Source organism: Lepisosteus oculatus, chromosome 27, assembly GCF_040954835.1.
Source record: "Lepisosteus oculatus isolate fLepOcu1 chromosome 27, fLepOcu1.hap2, whole genome shotgun sequence".
Lineage (NCBI taxonomy): Eukaryota > Metazoa > Chordata > Actinopteri > Semionotiformes > Lepisosteidae > Lepisosteus > Lepisosteus oculatus.
The window spans coordinates 1,249,102-1,277,006 of NC_090722.1; the positions used below are offsets into that span (position 1 = coordinate 1,249,102).

Here is a 27,905-nt window from a genome sequence, read left to right on the forward strand (position 1 = left end):
TTCTCAAATCTCTGATGAGGTTCATGGTGTTGAACGTTTTAGCTGGTGATCCCCCACGAGTGACTTCTTTTGCACATGTATTGCAAACTGCAAATTTTTCGTCTTTTGTAGAAGTGTGGAAAAACTGCCAGACCAGCGAGGACATGTTGCTACTGTATGTTCAGGTAATGTCGGAAATGTAGTCATCGCAAAATTGGTTTTTGAGATTGGTCAGTTTAGAGAACACCAATCGAGTCATTTGGAGTGAAAATTGGCTGATATCTATCGGCGGCCGATCGATTGGAGCATCCCTATCCACGGCTAATGTCCTCTCAGTGCAGCTGTACAGAGCAGCCTCCTGAGCTCAGTGCTCACTGTCCTCTTCTCCGGTGTCACAGGCCTTCCTGTACCAGTGTGTCGGTGCGGCTGCCCAGCACCTCTCTCATCAGGAGACTGTGAAACAAGCGCTTCAGGACAGTGTGAAAGAAGCAGGGTTTGAGAATCCTATGGAGAGAGAGGTGAGGTGATCTGTTCCCACTCCTCACACAGACTCAGGGCTTCTACTGCTGTTGACGACAGCCATGAAAACTGTAATATCAGCGTATCCTTTCTGTATGACTTAATGGACAGACGGGGAGCAGTAAACTGGAGCACCTGGAGGAAACCCAGGGAAAACACGCAAACTCCATACAGCAATCAACCCAGGATTTGAGCTAAAACTAGTTTTACTGGTCATTTGACCACCAGAGAGGAAGGAAATTTAAAGATCACAGTTAAGGTTTTATGTTTAAATTTGTTATTAAGAACAGAAGAGCTCATAGTGTGAGCCTCACAACTGCTTTCTGCAGACTTGACTAACCTGCTGGTACATTCTGTAAGGTGTGTGCAGCCAGGATTTATTTCAGTGAGTTTTTCACTCCTTGCAGGGCCTGCCTGGGCTGTCAGTGAGTGAGCTGCTGTGTGTCCCCCTGCAGGAGCCCAGTGTCAGACTGAGCCTGTGCCGCAGTGTGGGCATGATGGCACAGGCAGTGCGCAGCGCCAGTCCCTCCGGAGCTCCCAGCTTCCCTGCCAAGGCCGAGCTCCTGGCGACAATGATGGTCAGTGTGTCTGACGCAGCCGCCTGTCTGCTGTTTTCCCACACGGATGCTCTGACAGTCCTTACTGTCAGTAGAAATCAGAGGGGAGAGAGGTGCCCTCGCTCTCTTCCTAGCTGCAGCTGCACACAGTCTCTGGACTCTCAGCTGTGCCTGTAGATGAGCACAGGCCCTGTCCTGGTGTCTTTTGATGGAGGGAAGTGGGGTTTACATTTCTCTCCCATCTCTTCACAGGCGTTTGTTAAAAAGCAGCCCAGTGATGCCCTGAGCCGAGCTGTCTGTCTGCAGGCCCTGCGCGCCTGTTCCACACTGAGGTACTGTTTCCTGATGAAACTGCCTTCACTGCTTCCATTTCTTCACAATTACATTTTTAAGTGTGTTTGAGGCAGATGGGCATTATGTTTGATGCAATAAGATAGATAGATTAGACTTTATTGATCCTGAATGGAAATTGATGTGTTACAGCAGACCAAGAGAAGCAAAACAAAAATAGACATTAGGTGGACGAGAAATTAGTTATAAATAAATATAAAATAAATAAATAAAAATAAATACATAGGTGTGTGCAAAATATGATTATAGTCACTGTAAAAACAATAAAATATGTGCAAAATGTGCAAAGGTATATACAGATTGAGTGTCAAAAAAGTACAATGGAGCAACATGCTGTCCATAGACGAGCAAATGAAGGGCTAACAGTCCTAGCCTAGGGCAGCGTTATACACCCTGACAGCCGCTGAGAGGAAAGACCTGCGGCAATGTTCCCTTGAACACCGTAGCTGGAACAGTCTGTTGCTAAAAGTGCTCTGCTGCCCAGTAACAGTCCCATGAAGCGGATGAGAGGCGTTGTTCATGATGGCTGTGAGCTTGGTCAGCATTCTCCTCTCAGCCACCAGCTCCAGGGGGTCAAGGCTCAGCCCCAACACAGAGCCAGCCTTCTTGATTAGTTTATTGAGCCTATTTGCATCTCTTGTCATGATGCTGCTACCCCACCATACAACAGCGTAGAAGATGGCCGCTGCCACCACTGATTCATAAAAAACGTGTAACAGTGTTCCACACACACCAAAGGACCTGAGAGTCAGCTCTGGCCTTTCTTGTACAGGGCGTCAGTGTTACCAGACCACTCCAGCTTATTATCCAGGTGTACCCCTAAGTACTTATAGGACTGCACCCCTTCTATGGCCTCACCCTGGATGGAAACAGGGTTCAGCAGAGACTTATTCCTTCGAAAGTCCAGGACCATTTCTTTGTTCTTGCTGGTGTTTAGCTGGAGATGGTTAAGATGACACCGCTCCACAACGCTGGTAATCAAGCTCCTATATTCCTCCTCCCTCCCCTCTCTAATACACCCCACAATTGCAGAGTCATCTGAAAACTTCTACAGATGACATGCCTCAGAGTTGTACCTGAAGTCAGAGGTGTAAAAGGTGAACAGGAATGGAGCAAGGACAGTCCCTTGTGGAGCCCCAGTACTGCTAACAATCAGTTCGGACACACAGCTCTGTAGCCGTACATACTGTGGCCTGCAGGTCAGATAGTCTATAATCCAGGACACCAGGGGAGTGTCCACCTGCGCCGCCCTTAGCTTGTCTCTCAGTAAAGGTGGATGGATGGTGTTAAAGGCACTGGAGAAGTCAGAGAACATAACTCTCACAAAGCTCCCCGTCTTCTCCACTTCAATAAGTGCCATTTCCTAACATCAATATGTGGTGCATCAACTGCAGTACTCCTAAGTCTAAAACAATACATTCAAAATATATGTTGTGATGTATTTTCAGACCTTGAAAATGGCTTCTATAGGACTGGCCTGTGGTCATGCTTTTTCTAAAAGAGTTATAGTGACAGGTTGTATAGTTCCATCTGTTTACATCATGCTGAGTCTTGAGGAAGAGCTGCTAACAGTTTCCTTTTGTTCCTTGTCCCACTGTAGCTGCAGCCCAGAGCTCCCTGCAGTGCAGAGCACCTGACTCGTGTGCTTGTGGAGGATGTGCTGCCACTGCCTCTGCAGGATCCCAGAGGCCCTGAGCTCCAGGTAGGACTGCTAGACTCAGCCGCTGGTGTTGGGTACAGGCGGCAGACGGTGTCTTAAGAATAGCTGCTCTTGCATTGTGGAACCTGTGAAAATTCACAATGGCTGTACATCCTTTTGCAGAGCACAATCCCCGACACGTGTGCTGTATCCTTTTCTTAAAAATGACTGATTTCCAAGGTTTGGAAAAGGAGACATTAATTTGGACAACATATGGAAATCTTAGTATCAGAATAATACTGACCCAGTGAAGTTCACTGCACACAAATGTATTGGTGTTAAACAAAAATACACTGGAGCTGATCTCCTCCGTGTTTCCAAAATCATCCTCCTGAAAAACACCGGGTTGTTACTCATGTTGGTCTGAGACAGCAGTTGGCTGGGTGTCAGAAAGTGGCTCAGCCAGTCAAGCTGAAATCTACCTGTGTCAAGATATCAGAAGGAGGCAGAGTTCATTTCCAATTTGTGATTTCAGTTACATTGCGGTTCATATGTATGTAATATTTAAATGATTGATTAAAGATTTGCCATTTGTGCCTGATCACACACACGTGAACACAGTCAACTGGTCCCTGCAGCTCACCTTCAGCAACAGAGTGTGATGAGACTGTCAGCAGCGGAGAGCTCTCATGATGGTGTAATATTTCCATCCAGTCCTCAGTGTTGTCTGTTGGGTTGAGCTAATATGGACGTGATTTGGACTCATGAACAATAAGTCTTCACAACAGACTTGTCTTGCAGAGCAGAGCTTCAATGTTGATAAGCAGGCAAGCATAAAAACAGAATTACAGAACCAAACTAAGCTTGACAGTGACACATTGATGACACAAAGGGTGCAAACGATATTTATAGTTACAGTCAAACCTCAATCCTGCTGGGCAAGCTGATCAGAATTCTCCAGATAAGGTTTATAAAAATGTTGGAATAAATAATACTACCTAACAGAAAAATGTTATAATTTACCAGATATTTTTTTTTGCTAGAAATAATTTGAGTAATCTAGTTTCTGGGAAAATATATTTAGCCACAGCTAAAAATATGAGTAAATTAGAAAAATGTAAACAATGTAAAATACAGACTAGCTATTGCTGTATTCTAGCTTTAGTCATCAGTTCAATATATCTGAGGAACAAAAGCAGCACAAACACTACTTTCTGTGGCACAAATTACATTGTTAATACAGCTCATCATACTGGAACTCAGCGTTAAAAGAAACTCACAGTCTGTTCACAGGTAGGGCTGTGATTCCTTGTGACTGGAGCAGTTTTGTACTGTGTAGGCTACTCGGAGTGCTTGGAATAAGGAAAGTGGTGTCTGAAGTGTGTGAATCGTTACTTTCAGTAACTGGCACCTCCTCAAACAGAAATGACTTAGACAAAAGCTGTCCTATATTCAATTTCAATTCAATTTAATTTATTTTTATATAGCGCCTTTCACAACAAGGTTGCCCCAAAGCAATTAACAAAGCTGTGTGACAACACATGACGTTACAGCAGGGTGCGAATGATATCTTGGCATCAGGGGGAGCTCACCCCTGGTTTGGGGGGGACACATCACGTGTGAAAGGCCAGTCAGCTAGCGCATACAAAGTGAGCACTGGATTATATAGTTATAGTTTAACAGGAGTTACTCTTACCTTACAATAGAAGTGTCCACAGAGGTCTGGGCTCAGCTGTCTGTGGTGTCCGTCCTGTTGCCCATGAGGTGGACGAGCGGTGGCCTGCTTTACTCCAAGATGATACAAGAGGCAGGGATCGAATCTCTCCAAAGGAGGTCCATTCAGATCAACAAAAAGAGGAGAGGAGAGGCTTCGTTTTCTCTTAGTGTCACTCAGGGCAGAGAACCCCCGCTCGCAGTCGGCTGAGGTGGAGAGGCACGTCCGGCCTGCTGTGGAGTTTTCCCAGCGTCTGTCCTGATGCTTTGCCTTGTAATTTCCAGTCGCGGAATTCCTCCACTGCCTCTCTGATGGGTGCGCCCAGTGCTTTACCAAGCGCACTAACTTCACCGTAAAGAATTAAGACATCACAATCCTGTGGCCAGAAGCCCTTATCCAGCGGTTTAGCATCTGGACTAATTCAGAATCAGAGTCGCTTTGTAAGGCTACTGATCACAGACTGATAGAACTGGAGCCGGTTTATCTTTCCTGTACCCTCTGAGATGTCAACATCTTTAAACACGCCCAGTGACGAGCACTGCTCGGCCTTCACTGCGGATTGACCGCCAGTGTCTTTCCTGGCTGTCAAGATATCGAAGGTCTGTACTAACAGTTCAAGGCGATGTGCCAGAAAGCGTATGGACTACACTTTAGGAAAGTCACGCTTTAGTATAGCAGTCAGTCCAGAGGATTTGCCAGTGAGCACTGCAGCCTCGTCAGTGGCTATGCTGATGAGATATTTCTTCAAGAACTCATCATCCAAACCCACGTTACTAAGGCTCCCTCTCAGGCAACTGTAGATTGATTCCGTGTCTGTGCCATCCGTCAGCTCTGTGATGTCTTAAAATACATTGTCCACATCCCCTTTCCCACTCTCATCGCATCTCATGTATACGATGAGGTGAGCACGCCCGTGCACTGTGCTTTCATCAATAGTGAGGCTATTTTGTGACTTAAGTTCTTTTATACTCGACACAAGCTTGTTCTGCATTTGCTTTGCAATATGACATATTTCAGCACAGGAATGGTCTGACTTATGTACAGGGCCTACTTTGGCACCATTAAGCTCGGGTTACATTATTGAAGGAGTGAACTTTTTATAAGTTAATCTTTCCTTGGACACTGTAACGCAACGGGGGCTCGGGCGGGCGCCCTTGCCGCATCAGGTCGGCCCCTGCACCGTCCGGGGCTCGAACCCGGGACTTCCGCGTCTCTCTGCAGCGACCTAGCCCCGTGAGCCAAAGAGAGATCTCTTCTACAGCCCAGTAGCTGTGGTCCTGCTATCACAGGGAAGGGCGGTGACGTCACCCGCTCTGGTACGCCGGCTCTTACACAGTGCCTGTCGGCCGTAAGCGTTACACTCTCCCCCGCTTAAATCGCCGTCCCCGGCGAAGGGCTATCCCGCCCCGCTTCTGACACCAATGTAACGCAACGGGGGCTCGGGCGGGCGCCCTTGCCGCATCAGGTCGGCCCCTGCACCGTCCGGGGCTCGAACCCGGGACTTCCGCGTCTCTCTGCAGCGACCTAGCCCCGTGAGCCAAAGAGAGATCTCTCCACAGCCCAGTAGCTGTGGTCCTGCTATTACAGGGAAGGGCGGTGACGTCACCCGCTCTGGTACGCCGGCTCTTACACACACTGCTTGTCGGCCGTAAGCGTTACACTCTCCCCCGCTTAAATCGCCGTCCCCGGCGAAGGGCTATCCCATCCCACTTCTGACACCAATGTAACGCAACGGGGGCTCGGGCGGGCGCCCTTGCCGCATCAGGTCGGCCCCTGCACCGTCCGGGGCTCGAACCCGGGACTTCCGCGTCTCTCTGCAGCGACCTAGCCCCGTGAGCCAAAGAGAGATCTCTTCTACAGCCCAGTAGCTGTGGTCCTGCTATCACAGGGAAGGGCGGTGACGTCACCCGCTCTGGTACGCCGGCTCTTACACAGTGCCTGTCGGCCGTAAGCGTTACAGACACCATATGGGCAGATCTGAATGAAACTGCGGTTTCTTGAATTAAATTTGCTTTAATTTCAAGTACCTTGTTTGGGAGAATTTCTTTTTGCTTCGTCTCTTCAATATCAACGGCCCTTTTATGTGATAAGCTACAGTATCACCGTGTTTATATATTTTTTTCCGCAGCTGGTTCTGCAAAGGCCTACTTACATCTCCATGAATCCACTCCTCAGATAAATGCATGCCAAGTGCTTTTTCTGACAGCAGGAGACTCTTTGCATCTCTGCATGCTGTGCATCCCAAGTTTCTTTTCTTAACAAAAAGCCACAGGTTGCGTTTTTTTTACTCTGTCCACTGCTGACTGGTCCAGTTAGCCGGGAGATTGGTGGCGACTGGGGTCACAGAGGGATCAGCCTCTTCCTCTGGGGAGCTGGCGCTGTTGGTGGACGTATTCGGAGGGGCAGGCCAGGCAGGCAAGTCAGCATCTAAACTGTCTGACGAGCAACCGCTAGCAGCAACAGTCAGATCGCGCAGTTTGGGTTTTTTTGTGAACCCAAGATTAGCCAGTCAAGTTCCCTGTTTTCTCTTGGGCATTATCGACGTTTTTCAGTTTTCATCGTTTTAGCTTGTCCATTTGTCACGTGTAAAGGAACGTTGCCTACTTTTGTAACAGCACCACCATGACTTGATCGGTATTGTATTAAATTACTTAGCTATTTCTATGGCAGCAACACGCTCAGAACAGAAACGCAAATGTAGTCTATGCCGGAAAAAAGTGACCTATACTGTATAAATAGGACATTTTTTAATTGACAGTTTCCGTATTTTAGAGACCCCCAAAATTTCGCAAATGGTCTCTTCAGGGAAGCTCGTGCCTTATTCAGGTAAGCTAAGCTCCCCCTAGCTCCCCCGTAATTCGTGTTACAGTACAGAAAGAGAAGAGGCCAAAACACAACAGAGGATAGGAACCCAAAACTCCTCAGTAAGGAGAAGAAAAACCTCTGGGGGTCCAAGGTCAACTGGCTGCCCAACCCCTCTGGGCATGCTAACATTATACAATTAAAAAAAAGTACTAAGTGTGGAGTATTAAACCTTCCATCATGTCCTTCTGTGTGACAGTACTCCATGCAGATCCATGTAGACCAGCAAATTCTCCTTAAACGATAGCTATATTCGCGATGTCCCCCTTGGATAGTCTGGTCAGAACAGATGTATCTACCTGGTGGGCCAACACAGAGACACACAATGGCATGTACAGCAGCACCAGCAGCCATAGCTCCAGCGGGCTATGATGTAAGGTGTGATTAGGCTGGGCTGAAGTCATAGGTTTTCAGTCGGGATTTAAGTCCTGAGATTGACTCGGCATCCCGTACGTAGGCTGGCAGACTGTTCCATAAACTAGGGGCCCTGTAGCTGAAGGCTATACCGCCAGTTGTTATTTTATTAATATGTGGATTAATCATTAACATTAATCAGCTCCATTAATCAGACAGGCACCTGACCTCTGAGAGCCTTATAAGTAAAGTAAAATAATTTTGAAGTCTGCCCTGTACCTGACAGGAAGCCAATGGAGAGAGCTAAGTATAGGTGTTGTCGTACTTTCTGCTCCTAGTACCAATTCTAGCTGCCTCGTTTTGAATTCGCTATAAGGTGTTGAAAGTGCGATAGGTGCTCCCTGATAGCAGGGCATTATAGTAATGTAATCTGCTGTATACAAAAGCATGTATTAGTTTCTCTGTGTCTTGAGTGTAGAGAAAATGCCTTAGTTTTGCAATGTTTCTTAACTGTAGGAAGCACGCCTTCGATACTGTATTAGTCTTGTGTCTAAAATGATGCCTAGATTATGTGCCGAATCTTTGAGGCAAACTTTTAAACCCTCAGAGTTGAGTGCTGAGGTTATAGCAGTCGTATCTGCACTGTTGCCTCCAAACAGCAGAAGCTCAGTTTTATCAGAGTTGAGTGACAAAGGTTTTCACATATCCAAGTCTTTAATTCATTGATGCAATTAGCTACAGTGGCAATCGAGGAGATGGCTGATTATCACTCTCTACACCAGTTTGGAATAATTTTAGCCTCTTCTTCCTTACTTACTTTGAATTAGGGAGCTGCGCTGGACAGTTTTGCATTAACACTCCTGCAGTGACTGTGCCCTCATCTTTGATAAATTAACTTGTTTTGGAAGTTGTTGTATCAGAAGCAACGTTCGGCATAATAAATTAAGAAAATCCTGTTGAAAATCGGGTGCTTAACTATTAGGAACAAGTAAAGGTTTATTCCAGGCTGAAAAGAGAAGAAAAGAAACACGTTTTGGCTGTGAAGCCTTCTACAGGTGTCAATGAGCTATTAGTCTAGTAACAACGGCTCACCTAATCCAAACGTGGATTTGTGACAGATCAGTGAAATATTGTAAGAAGGTGGAGATGAGCGGTTTGCTCTGTGTTTCCATTGGTTTCTGTGGGGACTTGGTCGAGGCATGACTGCGCACAGTATCTAAAGAGGGGGCGGGGCCATGGGGAGGTCAGTCCTGCTGGGATTCACTTTCGGGATTTATATTGCACTCAAGCCAGAGGGCTAAATCTCTCCGTGTGGAATTGACTTGATACACTCCAGTCATGTTCTTACTGTTATTTTAGTAATTGAATTATCAGCTGAAAGGATCATCTGTCAGATGGGCCGATTTGTGGAACACTGAGTAGAATAAAAAATGTATAGTTTCAAAAATGTAAATGCAACGTTTCATCTAGTTGTCAGTGTGCCTTTATGTGAGATTTAAATGACCTGTTACAGATGTAGACATCCAGAATCCGCAGTAAAACCCCGTAACGTGGGACTGGGGCTGCAGGTTGCCACGGCACGTGATTCGCTGGGCAGAGATGATCGACAGGTGGCACTTGTGGTGCATTAGATGTTAGTGAAACGATTGCTTCATTCAATCTCTCTGCTGTGCATGTTTAAATCCTCTTAATCTGGAATATTAATATGGAATTTTACAACTAAAGGGAAATTTTGGTAGCTGAGTATAAAAATGACAGGAACATAACATCTCTGAACGTCATATCATCATAAACGATATTAATTTAAGAATATAAATATATTATACATACTGTATATGGCTGGTAATGGTTGCTTAAATAAAAAGTACACAACAGTATTCCACTTTCTTCATAAACATTTTATGCATCAATGTCTTTAATACGGTCACTTACGGTGGATATTCTGGAAAAGTTTTGACGTGCTCTTTCTGGCTATATTAAGTTTATATACTTTGTAAAAGCTATAATGTTTTAATCTTTTCTATGCATGCTTGCTGTTATTATTACAGTAAAAAATGTGTACCTTTTAGAATCAATTTAATAGGGAATGTAATATGGAATCGCGTAACTAAAGAAATTAATAACGATATTAATTTAAAGATCTAAATATGATATATAAATCAGGTAGTATTACCGTAGTCCACTTTTTAAAAAATAAAACAACACATATTATGGACACTATATTAACATTTTAAATTATTTTTTTGTATATCACAGTGTATTCAGTGTTAAATGATATTAATAATAAAATAAAAACATGAATGAGCAAATGTGAATACTGTCAACAGTGGGAGTACAAACCTGTTCCACCGGTTTAATTAAGTTCAATTCAAAATACTTTATTCATCCCAGTAGGGCAGTTTAACACAAGACTTTACAACAAGCCTTAAAACGAAATCATATACATACCTTGTAGTTATAATCGGGAATAACAAAGTGGTATTAAAAAGGCCACTGAAACTATAATAATATATCTGATCATTATTAACAATATTAATTTATTAATAATAAATGATCATTTCAAATGTGTTGTATTTTTTTTAAGTTTTCAGAGTTTTTTCCGGTTTTCATTACCTCTGCTTTCTAATTAAAATGCCTGTTTATAAGACAAGTTTCTGATGTCAGTAACACAGAACCTTCAAAACACAGGCATTTTAAAGATCGCGATTTTCACAACTTTTATTTAAACAATATCTAGTACCAGGTTGCTTTTTTAGAAACCTTAGTGTGAATTAAGTGGATCCCAGGTGTAAACGAGTTCATAACGTGAGAATGCATTGTGCTACATTTTTATGCATCAGTCTAAGTGTTCTTAAGTGTCTTAAAAACATAAAAAATGTAACATCACACTGTATGGCACAATGGGCAACAGATTCTTTTAACGTTTTAAAGAAAATCCAAAATAAGAAACAAGAACATGTCCCTTCCTAAATCAGACATTGCATGACTTTAAAAGCTATAAAAACGATAGTTAAAACAACTTTTTATGTGCGATAAACAGGTGATTTTTCTTCCTCATGATTAGCTTAGAATCTTAAGTGTTTTTGTACTTTTTAATTAAACTTTTAAAACACTTTAATTTTGTAAACATAACAATGTGTTTTCTACAGAAAGAATCACATTGTCCTCTCTTCTTGTGGTGTGAAGCAGGTCAGCAGGTCTGTAAGTAACAGCTTGATGAATGAACCGGGAGACCCGGAAAGCAGGGCTGTTTCGTGCCAGCCAGCGCATTACCACCTTGCAGTGGGGGAGGGAAGCGGGCTGTACTTCCACTCTCCATCAGTACACCTTCCCGATTGTCACTGACGCAGCTTTAGCCAAGTCATTCCTGGTTTTAGAGAAGAATGTGATTTTTGTGTATACGTTTCGTGTTGCATTGGCAGTCTTATTTTAATTTACAGCGCTCACAAAGATTCTAAGCTGATCACGAGGAAGAAAAATCAGCTGCTTTTCATGCATAAGTGGTGTTTAACTATCTAAAAATGTTTTATAGCTTTTAAAGCCATGCAATAAAGTTAGGCAGGGGCATGTCATTGTTTCTTATTTTTAATTTTCTTTAAAAAAATATAAAAATCACCTCCCCACTTTCACCTTGCTGTTAATATAGTGGGGATGTAGCATGTTTGGGGACTTGTTTTGTGGAGCTGATATTTTTTCCTTGGTTCACGCGTGCTGCTCTTGGGCTTGTTTTAGTTTGTGGTGGTCCTTTGTATTACAGATATTACGGTACTGCAGTCTGTAATACTGACATACAGAAGACATGATGGATGGATTAATACCCTCATTTATTTATTTCCTTTTTGAATTGTATAATGTTAGCATGCCCAAAGGGGTTGGGCAGCCAGTTGACCTTGGACCCCCAGAGGTTTTTCTTTTCCTAACTAAGTAGTTTTGGGTTCCTCTCCTCCGTTGTCTTCTGGTCTTCTGTTCTGTATTTACAACATGCATGGTTACTTGCATTGTTAAGCACCTTGGGGCAACCTTGTTGTGAAAGGCACTATATAAAATAAATTGAATTGAATTGAATATTACGGGTGATTGTGGAGTCCATTGTGGCTTTCAGTTTAGAGGATGATACTCTGCGCCCGACTTTGGAGCAGTTTGAGAAGTGTCGCAAAGCAGATGTTTTATCGATAGTGGGTTTTAGTCTCTCAGTTTACTGCGGACGTATCAGACTTTAAACTGAGGAAGAGATACAGCCCCACACCCCAGACAGGCAAAGGTAATAAAGGTGATAAAAATCCATTCAAAGGGGTGCAGTGTGTTAACTCAAACTCTGCTAACAGAACCGCTTATAAGAGCACGGTGACTTTCTGCTCAATTACATGAGATCTGCAGTAGTCAGACGGATTTTAAATTCTTTAAGCAACTTTAGCTCTTGGTCAACGTCAGCTACTCTGCGCAGTTCACTGCGCCCTTTTCTCTCATGCAAGCTTGTTTTTTCACTCTTTCGAAATATTGGACGGTACGCCTCAGGGACTCATTAATTCATTATTCTTTATTGCCACACAACAGTAGTTGGTGGAATTGGCTTTCGGTACAGCAAAGAACACAGATGAGACATACAAACAACATATACAGTACAAATTCAAATAGGACAGAAGACAAACATTGTCACATATGTAAACAATTTCCATGTAACAGCATCATTATACAACTAAATGTCAGAGTTCAACGTGAATTCACAGTTCGTCTGGCAGTGGGATAGAAGCTGAGGTTGAAACGGGCAGTCCTTGAGAGGAAGGATTTGAAATGTTTTCCAGAGGGGAGAAGCTGAAAGAGATTTTGAGCTGGATGAGAGGGGACTGAAACAGTGGTGGGCAGTATAACCCATATAGTCGGTATACCGGTAGAAACATGTGTCCGATATGGATTTGGCTAAACCGTTTATACCGGTAGAGAATGGATTTTGATGTTTACACAGATTGCACCACCAGCACCGTCATAGTTTACAATTCTGCCATATTTTAGCTCCAATTCTCTAATTCTGAAAATGTTAATCTTGCTGATATTTGGAAATCGGATAGGTTCAGAATGATTGATCTTCGGTGGTTCAGACGTCCGGTTTATGACGCGTCTGAGGTCATGGCGGCCAATATAAACACGCGGGCGTCCTCTTCCCTTTCCCTGAAAACAAACACCTGTTCGCCGGGCCGGTCTGCGAACACTAACAAACGGAAAACGCGGAGAAATGCAGAAAGGCAGCGCTAGCGAGCCGGCCACAAGATACGGAATTGTTGAGAAGGAGGGCGCTTCATCGGTCGTTTGGAAATGGCGCGGATTTAAAAAGTCGGACCGTGAGCAGAAACCGGTTTTCTGCCAATTCTGTCGGGCGGCGATTTTAGCCAGAGGCGGTAGTACAAGCGCCCTCTTCCATCCGCTCAAGACGGAACAGGGGTGCGAGTCCAGCAGCTCTCGTGTCGGGGTGAAAAGACATTGCTGCCCGAGTCATTCACCACGCGGGCTTCCATGTGGACACGAAGCAGCCGTTTGAATACTGGAGGGGTTATTACTTTAATGCCTGAAGAGTTTTTATCTTATTTTTTTACTTTATTTTGTTTTAAGAAGTATTACAAATTTAAGTCGATAAGAATTTTACTTGAAGTATTACATATTTACTTATTTAATTCATGTTCATAAGTTTATTGTATTGTTTCAGTTCTGCAAAATAAAAATGTGCTTAAACTGTTCGACATGCACTTCAGTTCAGTGTGAAATTTCAAAACTACTAAAGGAACAACACGGTAGCTAACCAACAGTTAATAATAGCCTAATAGCTAACTCCAGGCAATAAAAAAGTTGTACTCCTTTTAAAGCATGTTCTATTGAAATTATGAGAAAACAATCTATATCGTGATATATATCGTTACCGTGCAAAATTAAAATCTTGCTGGGCAAACGATTTTTTTAAGTTTTAAAAAAAGAAATTGAAAATATTGTAGCGTTTACAGGTTCTTTTCAGAACAAAGGACCAGTGGAGATGTGATTAACAAACCAAGCGCTGCTTTATTCATTAACTACCGCACAAAAACAAACACAGAATATACACGCACATGAGGAGACTGTCGGAACACGTACACATCTTTAGGGTGGTAATTACTTAACAACACGCTATACTCTTATAAGACTACACAAGACACTAGAACTACTATGACATTATTTACACAGGTAGGGTCAGCCGCTGGTCATCGTGCTGACCCTCAGACTCTCCCCGGCTACCACGCCCAGCATGCCCAGCGGTACTACGAGCGCCTAGGGGCGCTTACTCCTCACCACCAGGCGAGGGCGTTACACTGCCCCCACCTGAAGCGTCTGGCGTCTCGCCGACGTCGAACACCCCCCTCAGGCTGTACTCGTATTCGGCCAACTGCTGCGGAACCCTGCGTGAGCGACCGCTGCGCCGCGGTGACGGCTGGCGACCCACAGATGCCCCACTATCGGCCGGCCCAGCCCCGGCTGCTCCTCTAGAGGCTCCCCACACGGCTCCTCCTCCCGGGCCCGGTAGGGGGCCAGGCGGTCTCGGTGCAGGACCACCACTCTCCCCCGTGTTCGCAACCGGACACGCTAGCAGACCTCGCCCACCACCCCGAGTACCTCAGCGGGCCCCTCCCACGACGGCGCCAGCTTAGGGCTGAGGCCTCTGTGGCGGCGCGGGCTGTACCCCCAAACCTAGTCCCCGGGCTGGAAGGCAGGCCCCCTGCAGCGCAGGTCGTAGTGCCGCTTCTACCGGACTCCCGCCTGATTCAGGTGGGTCCGTGCAAAGCTGTGCACCCGCCGCATCCGCTGCCGTAGGTCCCACTCGTAGTCCGGTCCAGCCGGCGGTGCCGACTCGTCTCCGGGCGGCGGGCAGAAGACCAGGTCCACCGGGGTTCACATTTCCCGGCCCAGCATGAGCGAGGCCGGGGTGCACCCGGTGGATTCCTGGACCGCGGTCCTATCTGCCCAGAGCGCAAGGGGGAGGTGGCGGTCCCAGTCCCGTTGGTGCCGGGACACCAGGGTGGCCAGCTGGGTGGCGAGCGTCCGATTAAACCGCTCCACCAACACGTCGCTCTGGGGATGCAGCGGTGTGGTCCGCGTCTTAGTGATCCCCAGACGCTAGCACACTCTGGCGAAGACCTGGGACTCGAAGTTACGCCCCTGGTCACTGTGTAACTCCTCCGGCACCCCCAGCCTGGCAAACATCCCCTCCAGCAGTGCATCGGCCATCGTGGGGGCACTCTGGTCTGGGAGGGCGTAGGCCTCCGGCCACTTCGTAAAATAGTCCATGGCCACCAAGACGTAGCGGTTCCCGGACTTGGTGCGTGGAAACGGGCCTAAAACATCCACCCCCACCCGCTCCATAGGAGTCCCCAGCTGGTGTTGTTGGAGGGGGGCCCGAGAGCGCTCAGGGGGGCCCTTCTGCGCCACACACACCGCACACGTTCGGCAATACCACTCCACATCCCGGTGGCAAAGACCCCAATAAAAATGGCCTCGGAGACGCTGCAGGGTTTTTTTACCGCCGAAGTGCCCCATGCCTGGCTGGCCGTGCACCGCTCGGAGCACCGCCCCGGGGAGCGACCGTGGCACCGCCAGCTGCCACCGTACCTCGCCAATGGAGGGTACCCGCCACCCCCAGCGTAGCACCCCGTCCTTTACCTCCAAGGCCTCCCACAGGGCGCAGAGGGCCTTGACGGACTTTGGGTGCGGGGCGAGCTCCTCTCGCGTAGGCCGCACTCCTGCTGCCCTCCAGCGGAGCACCGGCCCCACGTCAGGATCAGCTGCCTGACGCTGCGCCAACTCTGACAGGCCCACCCCCAGCGGCCCCTCCTGGGCCATGGCCGCGGTTCTCGCCTCCCCCATGGTGCGGACAGCCTCCTCACACTGCTCCCGCCAGGCACAGTGGTGGCAGTCCGTGGCCTCGCAGGGGCGCCGCGAGACAGCGTCGGCATTGAGATGGCGAGACTCCGGACGGTGCACGACAGTGAAGTCGTACTCCTGCAGGATCTCTATCCATCGCGCCATCTGCCCCTCCGGCTCCTTAAAGTGGAGCAGCCAGGTGAGGGACGCATGGTCGGTCCTCAGCCGGAACCGGGTCCCGAACAGGTACGGCCTGAAGTGGTGGACCGCCGCCATCACCGCCAGCAGCTCGCGACGGGTCACGCAGTAGTTCTGTTCAGCCCTAGTCAAAGCCCGACTATAGTAGGCCACTACGCGCTCCCCATCTGGCCCCTCCTGCGCCAACACCGCACCCACCCCCGAGTTACTCGCGTCGGTATCGAGAACATACGGCAACCACGGGTCGGGGTAGGCCAGCACGGGGGCCCCCACCAGAGCTTCACGCAACCGGCCGAAGGCCGTCTCACAGCCCGAGTCCCAGTCGAAACGGCGGCCCTTGTCGGTGAGGCGGTGCAGCGGGGCAGCGATGCTGGCAAAGTCCCGGACGAACCTCCGGTAGTACGAGGCCAACCCCAGAGAGCTGCGCTTGGCGTGAACCATGCGTCCCGGTGGGATGCGAATGGGCCGAGCGTCGCCGGTGTTGATTTCGTGTTGGACCAGTGTTGATTTCGTGTCGCTCCCAGCCCCGGCTGCTCCTCTAGAGGCTCCCCACACGGCTCCTCCTCCCGGGCCCGGTAGGGGGCCAGGCGGTCTCGGTGCAGGACCACCACTCTCCCCCGTGTTCGCAACCGGACACGGTAGCAGACCTCGCCCACCACCCCGAGTACCTCAGCGGGCCCCTCCCACGACGGCGCCAGCTTAGGGCTGAGGCCTCTGTGGCGGCGCGGGCTGTACCCCCAAACCTAGTCCCCGGGCTGGAAGGCAGGCCCCCTGCAGCGCAGGTCGTAGTGCCGCTTCTACCGGACTCCCGCCTGAGTCAGGTGGGTCCGTGCAAAGCTGTGAACCCGCCGCATCCGCTGTCGCAGGTCCCACTCGCAGTCCGGTCCAGCCGGCAGTTCCGACCCGTTTCCGGGCGGTGGGCAGAAGACCAGGTCCACCGGGGTTCACATTTCCCGGCCCAGCATGAGCGAGGCCGGGGTGCACCCGGTGGATTCCTGGACCGCGGTCCTATCTGCCCAGAGCGCAAGGGGGAGGTGGCGGTCCCAGTCCCGTTGGTGCCGGGACACCAGGGTGGCCAGCTGGGTGGCGAGCGTCCGATTAAACCGCTCCACCAACACGTCGCTCTGGGGATGCAGCGGTGTGGTCCGCGTCTTAGTGATCCCCAGACGCTAGCACACTCTGGCGAAGACCTGGGACTCGAAGTTACGCCCCTGGTCACTGTGTAACTCCTCCGGCACCCCCAGCCTGGCAAACATCCCCTCCAGCAGTGCATTGGCCACCGTGGGGGCACTCTGGTCCGGGAGGGCGTAGGCCTCCGGCCACTTCGTAAAATAGTCCATGGCCACCAAGACGTAGCGGTTCCCGGACTTGGTGCGTGGAAACGGGCCTAAAACATCCACCCCCACCCGCTCCATAGGAGCCCCCACCTGGTGTTGTTGGAGGGGGGCCCGAGAGCGCTCAGGGGGGCCCTTCTGCGCCACACACACCGCACACGTTCGGCAATACCACTCCACATCCCGGTGGCAAAGACCCCAATAAAAATGGCCTCGGAGACGCTGCAGGGTTTTTTTACCACCGAAGTGCCCCATGCCTGGCTGGCCGTGCACCGCTCGGAGCACCGCCCCACGGAGCGACCGTGGCACCGCCAGCTGCCACCGTACCTCGCCAATGGAGGGTACCCGCCACCCCCAGCGTAGCACCCCGTCCTTTACCTCCAAGGCCTCCCACAGGGCGCAGAGGGCCTTGACGGACTTTGGGTGCGGGGCGAGCTCCTCTCGCGTAGGCCGCACTCCTGCTGCCCTCCAGCGGAGCACCGGCCCCACGTCAGGATCAGCTGCCTGACGCTGCGCCAACTCTGACAGGCCCACCCCCAGCGGCCCCTCCTGGGCCATGGCCGCGGTTCTCGCCTCCCCCATGGTGCGGACAGCCTCCTCACACTGCTCCCGCCAGGCACAGTGGTGGCAGTCCGTGGCCTCGCAGGGGCGCCGCGAGACAGCGTCGGCATTGAGATGGCGAGACTCCGGACGGTGCACGACAGTGAAGTCGTACTCCTGCAGGATCTCTATCCATCGCGCCATCTGCCCCTCCGGCTCCTTAAAGTGGAGCAGCCAGGTGAGGGACGCATGGTCGGTCCTCAGCCGGAACCGGGTCCCGAACAGGTACGGCCTGAAGTGGTGGACCGCCGCCATCACCGCCAGCAGCTCGCGACGGGTCACGCAGTAGTTCCGTTCAGCCCTAGTCAAAGCCCGACTATAGTAGGCCACTACGCGCTCCCCATCTGGCCCCTCCTGCGCCAACACCGCACCCACCCCCGAGTTACTCGCGTCGGTATCGAGAACATACGGCAACCACGGGTCGGGGTAGGCCAGCACGGGGGCCCCCACCAGAGCTTCACGCAACCGGCCGAAGGCCGTCTCACAGCCCGAGTCCCAGTCGAAACGGCGGCCCTTGTCGGTGAGGCGGTGCAGCGGGGCAGCGATGCTGGCAAAGTCCCGGACGAACCTCCGGTAGTACGAGGCCAACCCCAGAGAGCTGCGCTTGGCGTGAACCATGCGTCCCGGTGGGATGCGAATGGGCCGAGCGTCGCCGGTGTTGATTTCGTGTTGGACCAGGGCAGTGCGGGTGCAGTCCTCATCTCTCGCCGCAAAGCGATCCTCGTTCTGGGCGAGTAGCTCCTGGAGCCGCTGCCGCTGGTCCTGATCGAGGCCCATGCAGCTCCGCTGGTAGAGGTCCTCAACGGTGCGCCTCGCTTCCACGCAACACTCAGCCCCTGCCGCCGCCGCCTTGTCTGGCCTCCCGGCTGACTCGGGGCGCTTCCTCCTCACCACCAGGCGAGGGCATTACAATATGATACAGTGAAGTGTCCCAGCTTGGAACATTGCATGACTTTAAACGCTATAAAAAACGGGATTAGATCATTAAGAAACGGGTGATCAGCTTATAATGTTTGTGTACATTGTACGTTTTTTACTTTATAATTAACCCTTTAAAATACTTGAATTTCATGAATGGAGTTTATAACGAAAGTTTGGGAGGGGTGACAACAACCACGCTCAATTGTACTCAGCTGTCGGTAATAAGCAATCGCTCCCGTCATCCTTCCTCCACCAGATGCTATAAATCCCAGCATGATTTCCTCCTCTCCCTCGCATGCGACTCTCGCACCCCAGCTCCACCCCAACGGCTGCCCCTTGGGCACCCTGCGTCCTGTGGGCAGGAGGTCGGCCCCCAGCCCAGCGGGTTAAGGCAATATCCGCTCCGTAATAGTTCATCACGCTTTGATCTCGGGTGTTGTCGCTCCCAGTGAAACACAACACGCGTTTCGTGCAGAAACAATCTCCTTCTCTTCTCTTCCTGTGGTGTGAAACAGATCAGCGGGTTCGTGTTCCCCAGTCAGGCTGGAGAACAGCGCCCCGCCCACTGCGTCCGTCACAGAGGGGGCGGAGCCTAGCAGCACAGACTGAGCGCTAATGGCACCGATCGCGTCTGCATTTATAACTTAGTGTTTAAAATTAATCAAACAATGTTAGTCATTTCTTTTTACTTCAAGTCCTTTGATTTTTTAACAAATTAGACTGATCATTTGATAACATTGTTAAAGCAGGATCTTATTGTACTTCCTAATTATATTACACATGGAAAATAATGTTTTTAATCATCTTTAATGATTTATACATTTTGAAAAGGTTTCACCTATACAAAACAATGTACATATAAATTACACATTTAATAATTATTATGCATAATAAAAGGTATGAATTCAAATATAGTCATGAATATTAAAATAACGTTGGAGTCAATTGTTGCACTTTTTTCCACATCTTGTAAAAAGTGATAATTTACAAGACTTTGGTCAAATGTGCATTTGATCTGACAAACTAAAATCAAAATATCACAAAATGAAAGTAAACAAGTAAATTATAAAAAATAAAATGTACAACTATTTAAATAAAATATATCAAAGTTCTAAAATAATGAGAAATAAAATGTAAAATTTACTGAGAAAAGTTCCTTTTCCCATCGGCCCTGAGATGAAGCCCATCAGCAGCAAAGGCCTGAGCAACGGGCTGCTGGTTCTGCAGAAGCACTCTGTTGCTCCTGAGGAGCTGCACATGGTCCATGTGAGAGGGGAGCTGTGGAAGAGCCCGGGCAGCTTCTTTCACAGCTCCAGCAGCAAAGAGGCATCGCAGAGCCGTGGCAAAACTGAGCAAATTGCCATATGAACCTTACAAGGAGATGCTCTCCTTCCTGCCACAGTCAGTGCTTTCCTAGCTCTAAGGATGTCATAGGAGGAGTCCCCCTGGGATCTGTTATTGGTCCCCGTGTTAATGATCAGTAATATATCCTTGTTCAGGGCCTGGAGGTGGTACAGGTGCTGGTGGGCACTGCGTGTTGTGCCAGGGTGCAGCCACACCTGTTCTGCTGGCATCAGTGTTTCCAGGCCCCACAACATAGAGTCTCTGAGGATATGCACTTTCTTTGGACCTGATGGGAAAAAAGGCATTATCACAGGCATTGCACGGCTACATCATAAGATAAATCTTAACAGGATATAAACTGTACTTGAATAACATACATATCCAACAAATAACAATGAACAACAGTGTAAAAATTATAACTCACAAGTAACTATAGACAATGTTGGAAACCAGCTATCACAAGGCAAGGAGGTTATTTACATCAGCCATTATATATAGAGCAGTAATTTCGTATTGCTGGCTCCAGGGATCAACTTTTCACCAGCCTCCCTGGCGCATCAGCATCAGCTACAAGATGTTTTCCTTTTCGTCTTCCTCAAAATTATCTGCATCTTACACATAATGTAACATTAGCAACTGCCCGGAACTTAAGAAATCTAAGCAACAACCCTCACCTCATTATCCATGTGATCATCTAACAATGGATAATCAATTAAAGCCTAAAACATAATCACCCTCCTCTACACAATCCACAACAAACAAGTCTCCTGTTCTACTTACACGGACTGCCCTGCCTGGCCACCAGCATTCACTCCCATCTTCACTGCTCACAAATGTGCTCCATTTTCTTGCCTACAAAGTCCTCTGCACTAACAGGAAGCAATTCTAAATAACTATTCATATAATCTTTCCACAAAGCAAACCACCACATTTTTCTAAATCCATCATATTTATTTAAAAACATACTCCTGGCCATCTAGGCTCATTTCAACGACTGTGCCCTTGTATCACACCTTCCTATCTTTCTCTTCAAAAGCATGTCTAACTCTCTTTCCTAACAAATGTTCTGGTTTAATTAACATAAGAATTCTTAATCTTTCCATACAAACCATTTTTCTACCTAGATCCCCAGCCTTAAAATGCTGCTTAAAAGCATCCTTTAAAATCTCTACCTTTTCTACAACAGTATGTCCTGATGGTGCCAAACATTAATCTTTGTCTTCTCTAGATGTACCTGGGATTTCCTCTGGCCTGCTGAAAACACTTTTTTAGTTATCAATCAGCTGTTCTAGACTAAGCCTTTTCCCCTCCTTTGAAAAATTGAAAACTCCATTTTCATGTTTCATTCCTCACACAAATATCCTAAACCTCAACTGTGCTGTAACTGCAGGAAGCTTCTTGTTCTCATCTAAATGCCTCAGCTGCTCATCTATTTCTTCCTCGCTGTTCCAAAGTCCCCATACTTTCCTGTCTCTACCGCTACTTCCTTTGTCCTTATATCTCGTTTCTTTTTCTATCTTTTTTTCCTTCTTCTCTCTAAGTGTCTGCAACTTGGCATCTCTTATCCTATCCATCCTCTCCCAAAACACAGCCCTCTGCTCTTTAACTGATACTCTAGCTTGAGATAAAACTTCTGCCTTCTTTTCAGAATCCAGTTTTTCAAGCCACTGCCAAGACCTGTTCTCCTTAAACATGATCAAACCCTCAACAGCTATTGCAGTTGCTCTGACCAGTATTTTAAGTAAATTGTCAAAGATTCCCAAGTCCCTCTCATAGCTTACATGTGTCTTGGTGCTGATTCAAACATTTTATACATCTCCTCTGAAACCTTATCATACAGTACCTGCCATATTCCAAATGATCTGCTACCATCCTACAACACACCTTTACAAAACTAGGAAGGATCAATTCCTCTGCCTGCCTAGTCATGTCCTATAATTCAGGGCTCCTCTATTCTGTGAGCTTCTGCAGAACAGGTCCGGAATTTGCCTCCATGTTGGTAAACAAGCGTACCTCACCTCTGACTAACGTACTGCTATCAGCCTGCCATTCCTTCAGCTTACACACTAGCTCCCTGTATCTCGCATTCATTTCTAAAACGTGCTCCCAGAGCTCTCCACAACTGCTCTGTCACAACCTTACAAATAATTCCCAGTGCTCTGCATCCTGCAACTGAGCTACACTCAAAACCTTAAACAGTGCTTCTATTAATTTGTTTTCATCACCTACAGTATATCATGCATGAATTCCAGCAATTCAGCTTGCAAAAAATAAACTCTAGCTGCATTGTGGAACATTGCATTAATTCAGTTTCCTTTAAAGGGAATCAGAGGGACATGATCAGATTTTCCCTGGCTCAACAAAAAAGATCTAAACTGTACAGATTTGCCACTTTTCTCACACCCTCATTCATGGATGGCTTTGCACACTGATCTAATCAATCTAACTGTACCACTCTCTCCAACCCTTCTAGGCATCCAGTCTAAACTAACACTGCCCACCTTTTCGCCACCAACAATCATCCCAGACAGAAAGTGTAACATTTGCCTCATGTGCCAAGGCATCAATTAAATGCAATTCAGAGAACAACTCATTGATAAGTCTGATCCTAGCCTTGTCTGTCTCACTGAGGTCATCAAATCCATATACAATTTCAGGCAAGATATCAGTTCTGTACCGTGCCAGGATTTCATTAATGTTTTTTTCTGTACTTGCCCTGTCGCCAATTAGATTTGTAATTTTGTAGACAATTTCCTTCTCAGAAAGCGTTGCATCCGAATCCCTGCTTCCACTGTTAACAGCATCTTGCACCACCTCTCTGCTCTCTGAGTCCCAAATGCATCCTGCTACCCTCCTGGAAAGAAGTCCCTGCAGTTCCATATTTATGGCCATATTAAGTGGTCCCATCTGTGGCAAGGCTTCAATTACTTTCTTGCAACAGTTTTTCTTTTAGATGTTTTAGAAACTTGTCTCTCTTCTAACACAAGATATTTACAAAAACTTTCCCCTGGCAATCTGTCGACCTGAATACCTACCAATTTATCCAAAACTATTCTGACTATCTTAGACCTTTCGTGCACGAATGCCCATGTTTGCTACTAAATCCATATAAGCCTCTCTTACAGCATCACTATACTTTCCTTTTTCTCAGTGCTAATATTGTGACTCACTCTCCTGTCTGTCTCTGTTTTCAAGCCTTCATATTCTCCCTGCCAGAACTGCACCTGCTCATTCAGGTCCCTCTCCCCATGTGCTAAATCTGCTTCAGAATCACATTTCCTTTTGTAATACGCAACCTTCTGTGATTCCTTTTTTTGTACTGTATATCTAATCTTTTGCAACTGTTCCTGCAATTCATCATTACTCTTCTCTAGTTGTGCCTTTTCCTTCTCTAACTCACTTTTCTGCAGTTCATTCAGAATGACTGCCTGCTCACATTCCACAACATTTTGCTCAAGTGTCCGAAGTTTACTATCCCTGCGTCTAAGCCTTTTATAAACATTCCTAACACTTCCATGTCCTAACTTTTCATTTGCCTTGTGTAATTTTGAGAGCTTGAATTTCAGCTTCAGCCTTATAAAGCAGAAGTCCTCTGTTTTTTTCCTTCTCTACCTAGCTCTTTCATCATCTAGTTTCCTGCATTCCTCCAGTAATCTATGTACATTTTTAAACTGTGCTCCTGATAATAATAATAAACTTTATTTATAGAGCACCTTTCATACAGAGAGCATCTCAAAGTGCTTTACAAACCAAGCGTACAAATAAAATCTTAAATTAAGAGATATACTTTTAGTTGTAAAGGAAAACACAGTAATACAGTAAAGCAACATCAATGTCAATTTATGCTTGAAAAGGAAATAGAAATTAGGAAGGTCGTAATAGAATAAGAACAATAAAAGATAAATAAAAAAGAAAGATAAATAGAAAGAACAGAGAACCATTTTAACTAAAAGCTAAATTAAAAAGATGTTTTCAAATGTTTTTTAAAACAATGTACCGAGCTTGACTACCAGATAAAAAGTGGTAGTGAGTTTAATAATTTAGAAACATAAAAACAAAAAGCAGCCTCTCCACTCTTTCTGTATTTCACATGTGGTATCTGCAGAAGGCCAGTATTTGCAGATCTCAGGTCACGTATAGGAACATATAATGACAGACATTCAGTAAGGTACATAGGTGCTAGGCCGTTTAGAGCTTTAAAAGCAAGTAAAAGAACTTTAAAATCTATCCTAGAAAATACAGGTGACCAGTGAGGATCTTTCAAAACAGGAGTGATATGTGTTCTCTTTCTTGTTTTTGTTAGGATCTGTGCTGCTGCATTTTGAACAAGTTGTAAGGAATGTATTGTTTTCTTGGGAAGCGCACTAAACAGAGCATTACAATATTCGATTCTACTGGTAACAAATGCATGGACAGATTTAACACTTGAATTTATCCTGCAAGAGTTCTTTCTGAATTTTAGTACCCAATATCAATATTTCAGTCTTGTCTTGATTAACTGTAGAAAAGTTTGGGACATCTACTGAGATATATCTAACACACAGCCGATTAGTCTGTTGAAGGAGTTTTGATCTTCAGATGGAACAGAGATATACAGTTTTATATCATCGGCATTGATCCCACAGTTCCTAATTACATGACCTAAAGGTAACATATATATTGAAAAGAGCAGAGGTCCTAAAATGGAACCCTGCGGAACTCCACAAGAAATGTCAAAATGTTTTGATGATTGATTTCCCAAAGCAACAAAAAATGATCTATTCTTCAAATAAGATTTAAGCCATTCTAAAACCAACCCTGAAAGACCTACCCAGTTTTCAAGTTGGTTGATCAGAATCTTGTGATCAACTGTATCGAAAGCTGTACTGAGATCAAGTAAATCCAAATTATGTTTATCTTCACTCAGTCTCAGGTCATGCACAACATGGACCAATGCCGTCTCTGTACTATGGTTAGAACGAAAACCTGACTGAAGTTACTCAAAAAAATGTTAGAGACCAGATATTCTTTTAATTGAATAAAAACAATTTGAAATAGGTCTAAAATTGCTAATAACATAATAACTCCAGCTGACAGCAATTTACAATAGTAAAAACATTATCTTACACACAATCAAAAACCTTCTTAAAAAGAGTTGTAGGAACAGGGTCAAGATCACATGTGGAAGATGTCTGTAACAGTTTTAAGTGTCTGAAGATTAATAACAGAGAACAGATGTCATAACAGATGTAGGTCTGTTAGCTGATCAGGACAATCGATAAAGGACACACCTTAGATCTAATTATTGCAAATGACTCCTTTGTCTCCCACTGCTCCCCCCTTGATCTAGGCCTCTCTGACCACTTAGCCATTCTCTTCAATCTGGAATTACCTGTTTCTAACACTTCCCCCTCACACTCTGTAAATTTCCGCAACTGGCGATCAATTGATCACCCAAGGTTTGCAAATTCTGTTCTGTCCTCCTTATCCTGTTTCTCTTCCTCTGACCCTCTAGAGGACAAAATACAGTTACTTGACAATGCTCTTTTATCTACCCTCGACACCTTTGCTCCTTTAAAAACTCGAACCATCTCCTTCTCTCGCCCTGCCCCCTGGTACAATGACCATCTGCGTTTCATGAAGGCAGCCTCTCGCAAACTTGAGCGTAGGTGGCGTCTTTCCGGCCTAAATGTACATTATCAGGCCTGGAGAGATTACTTATCTGATTATAAGGTTACTATAGAGTCTGCTAGATCCACCTACTTCTCTCACATCATTGAAAATCACCAAAACAATCCCAGACATCTTTTCTCCACCATCAACAGACTGCTCAAGCCAAACTGCCCCACCACATTACCTGCCTCATCACAACTTTGCAACACATTCTTAGATTTCTTTAGTTCTAAGATTGACAACATCCGGCATCACATTCTCTCCACTACGGATATAATTTCCACACCTCCTCCCTCCTCATCCAACTTCTCTGGTTCCCGTCTCTCCAGCTTCTCTCTTCTTGACTCAGCATCCCTAAACAAACTAGTTACGCGCATGAAACCCACCACATCTATTTTAGATCCCATTCCCACCACTTTATTCCAGTCCTGTTTCTCTTCTCTCTGTCCCATTGTCCTCAATATAATACATGAATCCTTGAGCACCGGCATTGTACCAACGGTCCTCAAAACTGCTGCTATTACCCCAGTGCCAAAGAAGCCTAACATGGCTCTCGACAATCTTAACAACTTTCGCCCCATCTCCAACTTACCCTTTCTCTCTAAAATTCTAGAACGTGCTGTCACACTTCAGTTACATAACCACCTCATGACAAACAACCTTTTCGAACCCCTCCAATCTGGCTTCCGACAACTTCACAGCACAGAAACCGCCCTAGTCAAAGTCACCAACGATCTCCTAATAGCTTCTGATTCTGGTTCTCTTTCCATACTCATCCTTCTTGATCTCAGTGCTGCCTTTGACACTGTTCACCATAACATCTTGCTTTCTCGTCTCGAGACTGTGTTTGGAGTCTCTGACACTGCCCTCAAATGGTTTAAGTCTTACCTCACTGATCGCTGTCACTTTGTCTCTCTCAATGGGTACAGGTCTGAAATTGGTCTTGTCAAGTCTGGTGTCCCTCAGGGCTCAATACTGGGCCCCTTGCTCTTCAGCATTTACATGTTCCCACTTGGTCAGCTTTTAAGATCACATGGCCTCAGCTTTCATTTTTACGCTGACGATACTCAAATATACATCCATACCAAACCCGACACTGATGTGGCTGTCTCTATTCTATCTAATTGCATCTCTGACATAAAAATTTGGATGACTCAAAACTTCCTTCATCTTAACTGTGACAAGACTGAAGTCATGCTTATTGGTACCCCCCATCAACTTCGTAAAGCCAGTCCTGTAACCCTGTCTGTAGATGGCTCTGTACTTGAGCTCCAATCAAAATTGAAAAACCTTGGGGTTATATTCGATTCTGGCTTAACATTCGACCCACATGTACAGCATACTGTCAAAACATCTTTTTTTCACCTTAGAAATATCGCAAGACTACGCCCTATGCTATCATTAACTGTGGCTGAAAAGCTGATCAACATATTTGTATTCTCTCGAATTGACTACTGCAATGCTCTGCTCCCTGGGGTATCTAAATCTACTCTGAACAAGCTGCAGTATGTCCAAAATTCAGCAGCCAGAATCCTGACCAGATCTAGTGCAAGTGTTCACATTACTCCTATCCTGGAGTCCTTGCACTGGCTTCCGGTCAAATTCCGCGTAGACTTTAAAATCCTCATGCTCACCTACAAGGCTTTACATGGCTTGGCACCTCAATACCTGTCTGAACTTATATCGCCCTACTCCCCACCTCGCAACCTCCGCTCTTCAAATTCTGCCCTCCTTACTGTCCCCCAAGCCCGTCTACATTGTATGGGCGACAGGGCCTTCTCCTGCTATGCCCCCAAGCTCTGGAACTCCTTGCCCAAGGATATTAGAGAGTCACCTTCTCTAAACTCCTTCAAATCCAGACTCAAAACCCTCCTTTTCAGAAAAGCCTTTACTTAACTGGTTCAATTCTTCACCCCTCTGCTCTTCTTAATACCATCTTCCACGGTCTCCTCTATTGTTATTGTTGTATTGTTGTAATTATAATTGTGTCCTGTCTTGTGAAA

At 46.5% G+C, this 27,905-nt stretch overlaps 1 protein-coding gene across 5 annotated transcripts in view; it reads left to right on the top strand.

Moving 5' to 3' along the window:
• LOC138225247 (maestro heat-like repeat-containing protein family member 1) overlaps window positions 1-27,905 on the top strand; it is a 39,564-nt gene continuing 11,659 nt past the window's right edge. Inside the window, exons 1-6 of one of the 5 annotated variants that reach the window (XR_011183789.1) lie at window positions 10-164; window positions 378-497; window positions 906-1,076; window positions 1,308-1,387; window positions 3,007-3,108; window positions 4,752-5,287. Coding sequence is in view for 4 of the 5 variants with exons in the window: in XM_069184775.1 (XP_069040876.1) it covers window positions 15-164; window positions 378-497; window positions 906-1,076; window positions 1,308-1,457 (591 nt within the window). In the remaining variant the exon portion in view is untranslated. Of the gene's footprint in view, window positions 165-377; window positions 498-905; window positions 1,077-1,307; window positions 1,568-3,006; window positions 5,288-27,905 lie in introns of those variants that run through there. The other 4 variants (XM_069184777.1, XM_069184778.1, XM_069184776.1 and 1 more) reach the window with 4 other exon arrangements.